Source organism: Pavona decussata, unplaced genomic scaffold (assembly GCF_977016875.1).
Source record: "Pavona decussata unplaced genomic scaffold, jaPavDecu1.1 SCAFFOLD_114, whole genome shotgun sequence".
Lineage (NCBI taxonomy): Eukaryota > Metazoa > Cnidaria > Anthozoa > Scleractinia > Agariciidae > Pavona > Pavona decussata.
The window spans coordinates 1881357-1896652 of record NW_028145528.1 but is presented as its reverse complement, the minus strand read 5'-3'; the positions used below and the strand labels follow the sequence as shown (position 1 = coordinate 1896652).

Genomic DNA, 15296 nt, shown 5'->3' with positions numbered 1-15296 from the left:
CACTCCCTCCCCCATTTTAATAAAACTCCCACATAACAAGGATTTTTTTTTCTATTTTCTATATATTTTGGCGCGAGAAATTCAAACACCGCCGGGAAAACGAAATAGAACGATGAGAAATGAACCGGAGAGACCGGAGAAGCAAATGGGAAAGAAACGGGAATCCCATTCGGTTGTATCCAAATATGGCATTCCTCGCCATATTAGGAAGCCTTGCTTTCTTGTGCATGTTCCGGGAAGCGTGGTACCAGCGAGGTGCTGGATTTATTTTCTCTGATTTGTGTTGTTTTCTTTGCGTTCAAATAGTTGAACAACGCTCAGGAATCACAGAAAGAACGGTGCCAACATAACTCATTGGGCTCAAAAGTCTTGTGCGGTGTAAACGTCGAACTTTCGCGTTGTCAACGTGGCGAATCGTTCACTCACTCCATAATTGAAGACCCGACAGATCATGGAAACCACAACGAATGATCTAAGCGGAGAGCCAAGCGAAGGAAGGTATGCTATTTAAGTTTTAAAGTTCATGGATAAACGATAAAAGACGCTTAAATGTTTTCTGTCGATGATTTCCTTTGAAATTTTGTTGGGAAAGCTTCGAAATCGCCTATTATTGGATTCCATTACTGCCTTTTCACGAAATACCCGCGTAGACACGGTAAAAGACAGACTCATTACTATTTCATAAAGCTGACTATTCAACCAGAAGTGAAATATTAAACTTAACAATTAGTTAAAAATGTGTATTCTCTATAAATTGCTGTAAATTGTAAAGGAGCACTTTGTATTTTTTCTCGAGTTTGATGAAAACATTTTAAAGTAAGATCCTACATACATTAGTAACTTGACTTATATTATTGGCTCTTGTTTACGAGCACGTATCGGAATTTTGTTGCGCAGACAATAACTTTTTTATCTTCAGTTTCAGCCTTTTTTGTCATTTTATGTATTGATGATCTAATTTCGGAATTTCAAACAAAAATTATTTTAATGAGCTGTTCACCACTAAGTTGCCTTCTGAGTGAAATTATTAATTATAATTGTGAAAAGTTTTATACAACTGCAAAGGTGAAGAAAATTGTCACAGATTTATACCACGCCGAAAATTTCTCCACAGTAATTCCAACGCCATACATTAATTATGTATCCACTTTGTGACTCAAACTCCTTCTCATGCTTGCTGTTTTTGGAAGAGGGTTTGTATGACAGTGGTGCATGTATAAGTAATGTATGGGGCTGTGAGGAAATCTTTCCATATTTCTCCCTACCATAATAAATCTATGGAGAATTCAAAGATTTAAGGACGGTGCCTACTTTTGTTACTGTGCATACGTTCTGCGCATCTTGAGATACTTAGGTTCCCTACAGGTGGTGGATACCAATACAGGGATATTTTTGCGCAGTTTAAAGCTATGCAGAGAAAGCAGAACTTAGCAAGTGCCTTTGGTATCAATAAAGAAAATTTGGGGTAACCATGCATTTTTCAGAGTTGCTTCAATATGGAAAAAAATGCCATACATTGCTTTGTATTTTACTGTTTTTTAGAATAATTATAATGCGTGGTTACCCCCAATTTTCTTTTTTTAGATTTCAATAGTCCTTGCTGAGATCTGCTTTCCCCACACAGTCATAAGCCACACAAAAATACTTCCTTTTTAGTAGACACATCCTTAAAAGAAATATGTTATTAGTCACATGACCAGACAATCACCTATATTTTGAAACCAGTGCATGCTTTCAAAATAAAAGTCCTATTATTTTATTATGGGATGTAACTTCTTAATGCCTTATGGCTTAGTGCATTATAACTCCCATCTTCATGAAGCTGTGTTCCCTTTTTCCACTCGGGTTTTGACAGAATACGGCAGCAGTTTGTTTACTGGCTAACCTGCTGGAACAAAATGGTGACCAACGTATCAAACTTGATTGTCTTGATTAATCTTGATTGTCTAAGACAGATTCAGAAATAAAAGTTTGCTGTACATCGTACTAATTGTTTTCTGAAATTAAGCTTCTCAAACGTTATTGGATATCTATTATAACAGCAGCATTGAAATGATTGCAAAAATGAAAGTAACATTTTAGCTGATGAGACAGTGGACATCTGTGGCTTGCAAGAACTAAAATAGACGGAGTACATTGAAGATGAAGACAAAATTGAATGTTTTCAAGACCTGTGCTAATCACATCTTAAATTAACCAAAAAAGAACTATTATTGAGCTGTCACAAAAGGAATCTGCGATTACAAAACAATTTTTAATAACCCACAAGGCAAAGTACACAAAGTTTATACATGTACATGTAATCACGCATTGTTCATAAGTAACACATTCTTCATGAATCATGGATTGTTTATAAAATTATACAATAATAATTTTGGTGGTAAAACTGAAACTGTTGACACATCAACTTGATTCACACTGACTAAAATCTGTTCACAGCAAACTGAAAAACAAAAAAAAAACAAAAAAAAACTGTCAAAATGGTCAGGTCACATCCTTGTGTATTGTTGGTGTGCAGTGCATTCTGATAAATAGCCAGCAAAGTTGCTTGAATTCAAGATTTTTCTTAGGTATCTCCGATAAATCCTGATTAAGTTGCCGCTCGCTTGAGACACTTTTTCCACAGCAATAATTATTTATCAAGCATCATCATTGCCATGCTTGCCTTCTAAAACCTCACTCTTTCTTTTTTAATTAATTTTATTAAATTTTTAGTTATTGTTTATCAGTTAGAATACTTAGGTAGAATATTAGATGGCATAAATTAGTATGGGTACATTTTGTTTTGTTTGTGTGGCTACCTGAAGTATGAACCATGGATATGACTAAATAAGCCCCACCTTCCTTCCCTGCAAGTTAGTGTTTGGCCATGGGTTTGTCAAGTGTTTCCATTTTCTTTTCTTTTTCTTTTCTTTTTTTTTTTTATCTCTTTTTTTAACTGTAGTTAAATATCCTTGAGCACTTTAACTAATGACTTCATTTCTTTACAGAACCTTAATTCAAGAGAGATCTTCAGGTAAATATGCCTTATTCTTCCCCAACTAGTCAGCCCTACTTTAGCATTGAAAAGTGAGTAAGGAAGTTTTGGTAATGGGTAACTGACCATTGTTTATTTCTTGTAGCTGAGAACAGTCCTTCTGCTAGTCCAAATAAACCAGAACAGAGAAAGGTTTGTATTTTCATTCTTTTTTTTTTTTTTAATGAAAGATGAAATGAAAGCAGTTATAGAAAGGAAGCCTGTAAAAACAAATCAGGCTTGAACTTAATTCAAACCCATGACCATCTGATTACCTGCCCAATACCCTACTAACTGAGATATCAAGCTAACTGTGATCTGATCATTTTGCTGAATTTGTTATGTGTGCATCCAGAAAATATCCATACCCACCCATGGAAGGTCATTGGAAATTCTGAGGGGTGTGGGAGGTATGAAAAGCCTAAATTTTAAAGGTAAGTATGGAGCTAAACTGGAATTTCCAGAGTGCTGGTGAGGGGTGTATGGATATTTCTCGAACAACACAATATATCTGGCAAAAATGAAAAGGGTTGTAACTAGGTTTCTTGTAGTGGGAAGGGGGAAGGGTACCGTAAAATTTTGGAATTTAGGGCTTTTGATGGATGGCTCAGAGGGAAGTATGTAACATTTATACTAAATTGATTGACCTTTATTTTACAGACAATGTTTACAAAAGGAAAGAAAAGGAAAAAGCCTGACAAGGACCTAAATGCGCCGAAAGCTCCTCTTACAGGATATGTCAGGTTTCTGAATGAGCATCGCGAGAAAGTGCGAGCTGAAAATCAAGACCTTCCTTTTCATGAAGTCACAAAAATCCTTGGAAATATGTGGAGTCAGCTGCCTTCTCAGCAGAAGCAGGTATGGTTTGAAATGTTGTAGCGAAACCAAGAAAATGATAAAAGTGACAGTGCTCATGGCTTCAAGTTCGTTTTAGTAAAGTACTGCTCAAGTTTGACATTAAGCTTGAATTTTTCCAGGGTATAAAATCATGCACAGTCATTCCTGGAGGATCTCTATTTAACTGTTGATTTTGAACTTCAAGCTTTTTCTGTGTGTTTTCTCCAGTTATCCAGCTACTAGGTTTTTGTTAGTCCACATATGACAGTAGATGTTTTGACTTACATGTGCACTATATCCTAACATCTTACTGTTTAAATACAGAGTTATCTGGAAGAAGCTGAGAAAGACAAAGAACGCTACATGAAGGAGCTGGAACAGTATCAGCAAACTGATGCCTACAAGAATTTTGTTGCCAGGCAAAAGGCAATGAAAAAAGGTAAACATTTCAGGACATAACTTGCATGGATATTAACATTTCCTTCTCCCATCAATAGTATTGGTTATCTAGAGTTTCAAATAGCAGTATTTTTAGTGCCCAATTCCTGTGATAAAATAATTAGTTGGAGTTCTTGATGAACAATCAACAACAGTGCAATAATTGGTGTAGAAGAGGGAACTCTGCTCTACCATCAGTGACAGTGTAACTATAAAGCCTTATTTAGCAAATAGACCCCTTCAGGCTGCTGGTAAATTGACGGATAATGCACGAGGCTGAAAGATTGTCCAAGTAATAAACAGTTGGCTGAGGAGCGAGGCTTCAGGAGCAAAACTTAATGGGAAATTTTGAGGGCAATGTTTAAGCCGAGAGCACCACCAACCGACATAAAGTAAAATCATGTTTGGAGCATCTGTTGAAACCAGGTACATGCTTGCATATGATAAATGGCAGCAAGGTTAAGCACTGACTCCTTGTTCCCCACTATAAGATGATATGTAGGAATAGCAACAGTAAAACAGCTTGTTCAAGAAGAAAGTGCACACCAAACAAACTATTTGCTAACAACATCGGAAAATGCAAGAATGAAAATTACTGGCACTGCACAACTTGCCAGCAATTTGATAGTAAATTCAGTAAAAACTATAAGTAAATGGTTGCATTGAAGATTATTACACTGTACATACTGATGTCTGGCTGTTTTGTTTTTAGCTGACGGGGAAGGGGTCAATGGGACAGAGGTAAATACATAAAAGTGGCCATGGTGTAGGGGCTAATAATATTAACAATATTATTCCAAGAGTGCGCATTGGATATGAGATGACAGATAGCCAACAAGGTGCATCCCAACGAGTTGGCTATGATCAGCTCGTACCCAACAAGCATGAGTGGAATGATAATATTGTTTTATTTAAAACGATCAACAAATATTGCTAGATCTTGTTGATTTTACTTTGCAAGAACAACCAGAACACAATTTAATAGGCATGGTATAATTTCGCATATACCATGGCTGCTAAGCTAATCAAATCTCTGGAATTTTGTTAAACAATGATCCAGTTTTTATTTATTATATATTGTAAAGGTTTCCAGGATTGACTGAGAACATACTGAATAATAGACTGTATCAGGATTTTCAGTATTTAACTGACGAGGTGGACAATTTTGATGAAAGTAATCAATGAGGTTTGCTGAAATTAACATGGATTGAAGCTAAGACAATGTTCTAAATTACAAAATGGCAAAACAGACAAACAAAGCCAATATACAATGATTTGTACTTGTCTCTCGTGGCAAATTGACGGTACCTGAGATGCAGTTTAGTCATTTATGATCCAAAATTTAGTCTACCTTGAGTACTTCAGTGTATCTCCTGTCCCAAAATGATGTATCAAATTAACGACAAACGATTGCATAACTGACAGACGCTGATGAGAAAAATATTAACCTTATTATTTATGATTAATGTAAACATAAACTAAAGGAAACTGTTAGCTATTGGAGCCAATACAGCATTTTGTGTTCATTCCTTATTCTTTAAATTTATCATTTACTTTATCAGGGTGGAAGCGATGACTTGTTCTGCAGTGCATGCAACCTGTATTTCAACTCGCCTCATAACAAGCGCGAACACATGTCTGGGAAGAAGCACTTTGCAGTCATCTCATCACAGATGGACAGAGCTGAGAGACAACTAGAAAAAACAACAAATGGAAAAGATACATCGGAGAGTAAAAAAGTGGAGGAACCCTCAGAAACTCAGTCACAGCAGATTCCGCTGGATGGCGATATACCAATATTCACAGAAGAGTTCCTAAATTACAACAAAGGTATATTGTACCAGCCTGCTGATCTAGGGATGGCGCAGTGATGAGGGCACTTGTCTCCCACCAGTGTGGCCAATGTGTTGATGCCATACGTGGGTTGAGGTTGTTGTTGGTTCTCTGGTTTTTCTCTGGACACTCCAGTTTTCCTTCCTCTACAAAAACCAACATTCCAAATTCCAATTTGACTTGGCAACAGTGGATGAAAGAGCCGCTCTGTGGAAGCCACTGAAATTCCCATATATATATTTACTTTTTTTTTATTTATTATTTTATTTAGTAAATCCTTGTTGGAGGTACCAAAATAATGATTTTGTAGCCAAATGAATGCTTTTTAGAGGGTGTAGGGTGGTGGTACAAAGCTCCTACTGGGAACAGGCAGTCCGTAGACTGACAAGGGAACTCATTTTTTCTCTCTTTCACTCAACCAAAAAGATGCATACTGACAAGTTAAGTACTAAATAAAATCTTGAAATGTTCCTAGCCTGTCAAGAAATATTTAACTGACTTGATATCAATACAAATCTCTTTTTGTTTTTTTTTTCTAGCTCGTGAAAATGAACTGAGAAAGCTGAGGAAGGTGAACACAGAGTTTGAGGAACAGAACGCCATTCTTAGTAAGCACATAGAGAACATGAAGAAAGGCATTGACAAACTCGAAGGAGAAAGAAAGGAACAACAAAATGAAATAACTGGTTTACAGAGACACCTTGCCAAGCTGCGGCAAGTCATCTCGCGCTGTTTTAGTGATATTCAAATCCCAGGAGAAAAGGAGCCAATTACGCTGGAGTCTGTGGATTCATTTGTTGGTAAACTGCAGCAGTATATTCAGGAAAATAGCAAAGAAAACTTGGAGTTAACGGCTAAAATAAAAGACATCATTGCATCTCTGGACTACCCTAAGTAAGTGAAATTAACAGTGAAACCTGCCATTTAATGAACCTTTCATATAACATTTATGATTTGTACCTGAAGGTCACTAGCCATGATAGTTTGACAGTGTTTTCCAAGTCTTTGTTGCTGTGCTGTTTCTTTACAAGAAGCTCTTATTCACATTTATCTCTCTCATGGCCCTGTTTAAAGCAAAGTTAAGCTTCTCCAGAATTATTACCCCTTTTGAATTCTTGTCTGTAGCTCATTAATTTGCAGTTCTGTAAACTCTTGTTGTCCTTGTTCTGTATTTTGCTGCTTTCAAACTTTAACTTATTACTAGCAGTGTAAACAGAGACCTTGGTATCTTTCATTCCTGGTTAGTGTTAACCAGTTTTCAAACAACCTCGCCCAGTTGTACGAGCGTGTTGGTGGTAGAAGTACTTCTAGATGCCCTTGGCTACAGAAATTTAAATTTCTGGCATATGTGGAACAATACAGGAGGTATACGTGAAGTGACCAATCAGGACAATGTTTCTGTTAACAACAGCATTACATGTAAAAACATGCAATTTGATGTCACAAAATTGGTCCAAATGATTGACACTCAACTTGGCTTGGTGCTTACATCAGTTTCTAAGACCCTGCAAATGTTTGCCATATTTTTAAAGTAGTAGTAATGATATGTTGTTGTTTAACTTTCTTCTATTTCATCTGCAGTTCAAAATATATGTTTCATATATTTACAATTATTCATTCATCCTACACGGGCATATTACGAACTCACAATGTATGATCAGCTCCCAATTGGCTTGACAGCTTAGTTGGTAGAGCACTGCACCGGCATCACAGAGGTCATGGGCTCAAATCCTGTTCAAGACTGAATTTTTTTCAGGATTTCTTTTCGCAACTGCTTAAGTTGCGTACTAACTGCAAGGATCTTTCTTCTATTTGAATTCTCGTGCTCGTCTGGTCTCTCCTCGACTACCTTTGTGGTTGTTATTTGCGGGACAAGCAACTTATATCTGAATTTGTAAAATAAATTGTTGTTGTTGTTGTTTTCATCTGCAGTTCAAAATATATGTTTCATATATTTACATTCATTCAATGATATGTTGTTGTGTTGTACATTTCAGCTGCCTAAAAGATGGAAACAGCTGATAATGCAAGTTCAATGTGACCTTCATTTTCATCCTGATTTGCTGTGCGAGGAAAGACTGGAGAATGTTTTATTGCAGATTTGTGTTGTAAATATTGCTGTGTGATGCACATGAGAGGACACTTTAACTAATCACTTCAAACCACAAACTCACACAAAGCAGTTATTTTACAAAGCTGACTTTTTGTGTGTTCCTGTTTGGTTGTTTTGTTCTCTAAGGTTTCTCCTAAGAAAGAGACACTTTTTCAGATTGATTTCCTAAAAAAAGAAAGACAGTAACTAAAGCTGATTAATAATAGCAGTGATTAAATTCATTAATTTTGCTATTTGGAAATGTTTCAGCCTCCTTAAAATTGACAGCCAGCAATCTCATCCCTTTATTTTAGGGTCCCCCACTCCCTCAAGTAGGCCAATAGTCCTGTCATTCGTGTACCCAGAGCTTTGGAAGTCTCTTAGCCATGGCCTTTGCAAGAGAAACAGGGGGCACAGTAGACAGATGATTTGACATCTGGGAACAAGAATGGGAATTGGTCGAACGTGTTCAAGTAGCGGTTTGTTTCCTGTTTTGTATTTCTAAAGTGTCAATTGATCGAAACATCACATCCAAGAGAATAAGAATCTTTCGCACAAAAACTGGAAGTTCTAGAATCTAGGACTTGAAAATCATCTGTCTCAAGAGCCCACTGTTTCTCATTCCAAGGGTTTGCCAGCTAAGGGAAAATGGAGTACCCTGCTCTTGTTGTCTAATTCTCTAACAATAACATGCTGCTTCAATCATTAGTAATCTTTACATTTATTTTATGTTGTGTAGCTTTCTTACTCGTGACCAGTGTAAAATTTAGAAACACTTTACAGGAACAACATTTAAGTGTACTGTTGGTGCAGCTACTAAACCTTTGGCACAAATAAGGTTATGTATGTTACACCAGTAACTTTGCCCATTGTCAATTACATATGAACAAAAGTGACATGTGGTTTTGTACCCTGCATCATGCTTTATTCTCCTTGAGAAGTTGTTACATTTGAACAATTTGCATGGAAAGCCCTTATGACCAATCAATTTGAAAAGTATGTAATTTTTTTTTGTCTTAGAAAGGACGTGAAATGAAATTGTTGTTTATTTGACAATAACTGGTAAACCAATTTTTGTCTGCTTTCCAAATCAATCTCTCTCAGCAATAATTGCAGGGAAAGTTTATCAAGTTTCAAGTTTATTCAAAAATCCAACCAAGAAAAACAAGGAAGTTTGTGTCGCTATTGTTATCTAAACAAGAAAATCAGTACACCACTACTTTTTCCTCAATAGATTTGAATATTCCTGTAATTTAATCTGGCCAAAGGTCTGTAAATCATGTCACGACACCTTAAAAGCGCTTTCAAGAAACGTTTGCACTTGTAAAAAAAATTATAACCCGAGACTTTCAGAGGTAGGAGTAAGAAGCGTCAAAACTCAATTTCCTCGTGAAAAGTTAAAAATATTGAGTCCTGAGATGCAGAGAACCATACAAAAGACAAGAATAGAAGACCCATGAATTTGCACTAAATGTTTGTAAGACCAGTATTTTCTTAGACACCATTCACCACCCGCAATAATAATGTAGACGTGGTTTAAAGTTCTGTAATTTTTACCGTGTACATGTATATTGCTTTTAGAGCTTCTTTCATGTCCAAGGGTACCCAAAACCTAAAAAAAGTCAAATTACATTAATTTTGTGAAATATTGACAGGACGTTTTGCTTAATACGAAGTATTTGAACTGTCACAAAAAAATTTATATTAACTCACCTTGAGTTGTTACAATTTTGGGTTTATCTCTAGGAAAGGAAAGATTGAAGAGCACGATAAGTTATGTACAGTTCTTACAGTAAGTTGATGTGTTACAGTGAAATTTGGAGAAAGCAAAGTTGATAAAGACCTGTTGCTATAATATGAGAGCTTAATTTTTTGTATGGTGAGAGAGATTGTCTTGAACGATTTGTTTGTAAATACTTAGTTGTGGAAAAAAGCATCTTTTCATATAATGCACCTTTATATCTATTTATAGATTAAACTTGTTGTTTTCTAGAAAAGCATAGAGAACTTGAAATGTGAATGCATGAAGAAAATGTTGTGTCATTGACTCTTAAATTTAATTGGAAAATTTCAAAGTGGCTATTAAATAAAGCTGCTAAATCGTTGTTGACATAGTGTTACGAGATTTAATTAAGGCCCAGTTCAAGCGTCGAACTTTCACGTATGAATTTGCAATCTGTAGGTGCCTTGCAACCAATCCGTGGAGATGCAAAAAGACAACGGTATGGTGGCCATGTTGGATGACAAAAAAAAAAGGTTCTGTCATCCAGCATGGCTGCCACACTATTGTCTTTTGGATCTCCAAGGATTGGTTGCAAACCACCTTTTCTCAGAATGGTGCAACTGCAATGAAAACAAGCTTTTTCCTGTCATACGATTTTATTTCAACGTGCTTGTTGTCTTTAGATATATGTATTGCACCACCAATGATTAGTTCCCACAAATTTGACTGATGGAGTTCGACGCCTGAATCATGTGTCAAACTAAGGTACTTGGGTTAACCCAGGGGGGCGTTCTTTAGGAGTAGACGGTTTTCATATTCTTTTTGGACCTATTCTGTTTTCGAAATGAACAGAATAGTATTTCGTTCATTCTGCCCCGGAAGCCTTAAGGTTTAGGGATTATGAAACTAGTGTAGGTTCTAGTTCTCGGGATCTACTTCTTTCAGTGGGAGTGGCCGGTTTATATTCTGTACTCCTATCCAAGAAAGCTCCGTTACCCTCCTACCCCCCCCCCCCCCCCAACACACACACACACACACACACACACACACACTCAAATAAGCCCTCCGTTTGGTGGTCAGATTTTTTAATAAGCCCTACTCCCTCCGCCCACCTTACCTGTAAAAGGAAAAAAATGGTCTAAACTTCAGCCGGTTTATCTACGTTGCATAGGAAAACGCGGTCTTCAAAGTGCAAAAGTATTACTGTGCTAAGTCAAAATGACTGTTAGTCGTGTGGCCATGGAGGTAAAATGTTAGTTTTGTTCAAAACTCATGATTGATGGCGGAGGGGAGGGGAGGAATAGAGCTTATGATAGGGGGTTTACGCCGGTGATGGGCAGAATGTTATAAGGGATACCGCCAAATATTAATCGTATACGAGATATGCAGAGTACACCCCCGCCACTAGCTAGTGGAGCCTTAAGGTTACCCTATACCTTCAGAGGTGTCTTCGTCAGAGGTGTCTCGCGTCCAAGCGATGTAGCGCGTCCGGTTTAAACTGTAGATACCTGAGCCCTTATATCAAATTAAAGCTTATAGAGCTGGCAATCCAACTAAACCAAGAATTTTGAAATAAACTGAATTGCCGAATTTTTAGCGCTGTTTTATTAAATCAATCTTGTTCACTTCGAGGAGCCACTTCAAAGAGCTAAAACTCAAAAGGACTTTGTTCGTTTGCCTTCAAATTTGGACAGTAGCTAGTTTAACATATATTCAACAGAAACGTGTCTGCATATTTTTTCTCCGAGAGCGATTTTTGTACGATCAGTCCACCTTTTTTTTATCCTATTTCGAAAATGCTCTTTAACTTTTCATTGCGATTGAATATGGCAAAACGCAGACACGCTTTTTTAGCGCTTTGGGTCCGGAAACTGAGGAGCAAATTAAATTAGCGAAAAACAAAATTCGCTTTGTAGCTTTAAAAAGGTGATTCGGACGCTCGCAATTAGAGGTTGTGAAAAATTCGACAATTCATTTTATTTCAAAATTCTTGGTGTGGTTTGATAGCCAGCTCTATAAGCTTTAATTTGATATAGGGGTTTAGGTATCTACAGTTTAAACTGGACGCGCTACATCGCTTAAACGTGAGACACCTCTGAAGGTTTACGGTAACCTTATAAATGCGTCGATCCTTTGAGTGACATCTGGTAGCAGCATCACTTATTAAAAGTGAAAGGGGAAAATGGCGCGGTTTATTCCCTTAGCTGTGTGAAAGTCTGCGTCAAAAACATTCCGAGCAGTAAAAGGAGAGAGGACTACTCTTTTTGCGGTTTTCGCCATTTCAGAAATTTAAATTTCAGATAAAAAAAAAATGGCCAAAATCAAACCATACAGTGTACAGCTTCCCTATCCTACCCAGCATGCAATTGTGAACTTGTATTAAGCGGACACCCTTGGGACCCTAGACGGTGTCCGCTTAAATACAGTGTGATACAGGTCTGCTTAATTCATCCAGTACTTTTGTGAAACGACAGTCTGGGCATGCTGACTCCTGTTAGTTTTACATCCAGCGGGGGGAGGGGGAGGGGGGGGGGAGTGGGTACTCCATAAAATGGACTATACAGGCAGGCTTCGCCCGAAAGGGGTACCTTTTTCAGGATGGAGGTACAAAAAGGGCAAGGATTTCTCGAAGCCGAAGTATAGAAAAGGGTAGAGAAAACTGTCACTTAGGTCTTTAAAAGGGCCTTTCAAAATGTGTTAAGGCCCCCAGCGAAAAATCATAGAATATTTCTACTGTTGGTATGTAAAATGGGTACCTTTTTCTATTGAAGGTATCTGAAAGGGTGCGGTACCTTGTGGTGTAGTGATCGTTACAGTGAAGACGATAGTGCCAATTAGCTGGATTCCTTTGATCTTGTTCGCCTGTTAGGCTTATGCAAAAGTGGCGCATAAAAAGAAAGATAGACAAACGCTTCTGAAATGAAATGACGAAAAGAAAGAATGAAAAAAGAACGAAATTACGAAGAGAAAGTTCCGAAAAACGCACGACTGCACCCTCCCCCACCGCGCCTCGCTTATTGCATTTTTGAGCTTCAGAGTGAGGCTGTTATGTCAGCCATATGGGATGACCACTGAAGACAGAATTACTGCACATGCGCCCATCTCTTCAAGATGGCTACCAACTTGTCAAGACGTTTTGGAAACGTCGGTTAACGAAAAATATAACAGCCTATGTTTAGTCATTACGGCTTGTAGTAAAGCTTCGTGACAATTAATCATGAGTACTCCAAAAACAGAGGATGGCGAAGCGAACGAAAGAGGACTTCTTGTAGATGACATACAGCGCCTCCGCGAGGTTCTGCATATTTCTGGTGGCACCGACAAAATTTCCTCTGACGAGGAGGTAGACGACGGGTCCGAAGAAGACGAGGATGAACCACAGAAATGTGGAGAAAGTCTGACAGGTTTGCAACTCCGATGTATGCTGTGTACAAAATGTAAAAACGCTTATCAATCTGCATATAACTTAAGTTTATATAAGCTGGAGCTTTATTTAGTATTCTCGTCTCCCGGGACCAAGAGTTCGTCAACTGAATTTCCTTTTGACATCCAGTTTCCCTTTTACAGTATTTACAGACTTACGCCATTTTCAAAATCAGCAGACTTCTGAACTGTTACCTCTAAAGGCCATGGCTGTATTTAATGATTTTTCATTACATGTCAACAAGAGCTCCATAAAGGCCTCATTTATTCCTCATTTCTGCCGCGTTCTATGTGGCTTTGATTTTTTGGCCGTTCCCCTTCAGCGACATTGAGCCTACTGAATAGTTTAAGGACACGGTCCCTAACCTTCTGAAACGTTTCGTAATTTTGTATTTTCTTTTAATTAACTTTAAATTTTGAAAATTATTTGGAGCCTTTGGAGGAGTTGGCCTTGGGAGGCGAAAAGGAAAGGAAAAAAAACACGAATTTCCATTCGCCTAAGGTTAAGACTGCTTGAGCCTTTTCAACACGACTCTTTTCTCGACAAGATATAAAATATAAAGTCTATGCATTGATTTCATGTTCATGTTATTGAATAGTGAGCTTGGGCTGCCAGTGTATTACCTGGTATTGGTAGAAAAAAGAAAGCAAAATATTTTCTGTGCCATGACATGGACTCGAACCCGTGACCACCAGATTGTCATATGCTGACCAAGCAACACCTGGGGGTCTGGGATGGGTGACCAACACAAAAACGGGTATTTCTTGAAGCGGTGCATCACGCTACATGACAGCCGATTAAAAATTATGACAAGAATGATGTATTGTTCAGTGAGTGATGTAGGCAAGCTCGGAAAAAGGAAATCTGAGTGCTCCTATCAGAAGTCTAACCTAAGACCTCCTCTGACTACTAGCTTGGATACTTTTTACCACTGAGCTGCAGGAGACTGTTAATAGTGGGAGTCCATAGTGCCAGGAATTTGTTTGAAACATCTGTAATTAATTAATGTTTACTGTGGATTCTTAGCAACCAGTTGCAGAGACTGTTAAGGGTTGGAAGACCTTAGGTGGTCATTAGTATCAAATCTGGACTATTTAAACAGGCAAGTTATCGAAGCAGTGACCCTCTGCTCCAGAAGCATTTCACGTGGGTCACAGTAGAGACAATACAAGACATTGACTGAAATTTAAAAACAACCCACACACACAAGAGGAGCCTCTGCTATCTGAGTTGAGTCCCCCCCTCCCCCCGGCTCTCCCTTAAGCCCCCATAGAATATTTTGCTCCCCTTTTCTCAGGTGTATACCTCAGACCTGTATAGATCATACATACATAAAAAACATGAAACATTGAGACTCAGCATAGCTGAAGTTTATATTTGACTGACTTCTGATGATGTTCTCTGAATGGAACACAATTTTCTATCAACAGATAATACCTCCAACAAATCACAACTCCAGAACCTGACTTGCCTTTCACCTCTTGTAAGTAATTATGTAGTTTTAGAGTACTTTCCTTTTACCAGAACTGGCCAGCCAGACCAGCCAATCAAAATGTAAATTGAATGCACCATTTTGAAGGGATGGTGCGGTAAAATCTTGAAAAATAGTCACTCTAATAATGGTACATATTATTTTGAAGAAATTCGATGGAGTAGTATGAAACTTATCCTTAAAATAATATTATTGGTACATTCTGTTTATGAACTGACTGATCTGACTGGCCAGTTGTGACAAGTGGAAAGTGCGCTTGGTTTCCAGATAGTCCCACAACAGGAGCCAGAACATTTTCATTTAAATACCATTATTTCCAAAGTAAATTAAATCTTTGGTTTCTCAAACAAAACCTAGCTACCCCCTTAGCAGCTGGCACGTAGAGTGTAGTAGTCCAATCATTTGAGGTAACCATTTAATAACTGACTGAGCGTAATCTGA

General features: G+C 37.8%; 2 protein-coding genes and 1 long non-coding RNA gene across 3 annotated transcripts in view; all 3 read left to right on the top strand.

Moving 5' to 3' along the window:
- The first annotated feature begins 223 nt into the window (after positions 1 to 223).
- Positions 224 to 8478, top strand: LOC146470125 (high mobility group protein 20A-like). Its single transcript, XM_085122199.1, has 9 exons — positions 224 to 498; positions 2991 to 3016; positions 3123 to 3169; positions 3677 to 3874; positions 4178 to 4292; positions 5004 to 5032; positions 5854 to 6121; positions 6664 to 7018; positions 8122 to 8478. Exons 1-9 carry the CDS (start codon positions 452 to 454, stop codon positions 8144 to 8146), a joined length of 1110 nt encoding a protein of 369 aa, XP_084978325.1. The 5' UTR covers positions 224 to 451; the 3' UTR covers positions 8147 to 8478.
- A 488-nt stretch (positions 8479 to 8966) lies between these two features.
- On the top strand, positions 8967 to 9276 carry LOC146470124 (uncharacterized). The gene is made up of 2 exons (XR_014867045.1): positions 8967 to 9108; positions 9158 to 9276. It is a non-coding gene; the product is annotated as an uncharacterized LOC146470124 (long non-coding RNA).
- Positions 9277 to 13039: 3763 nt separating this feature from the next.
- Positions 13040 to 15296, top strand: part of LOC146470123 (uncharacterized) — a 41285-nt gene continuing 39028 nt past the window's right edge. Inside the window, exons 1-2 of the mRNA XM_085122198.1 lie at positions 13040 to 13343; positions 14794 to 14846. Of these exons, the coding sequence (XP_084978324.1) occupies positions 13157 to 13343; positions 14794 to 14846 (240 nt within the window). The 5' untranslated portion in view covers positions 13040 to 13156. The remainder of the gene's footprint in view (positions 13344 to 14793; positions 14847 to 15296) is intronic.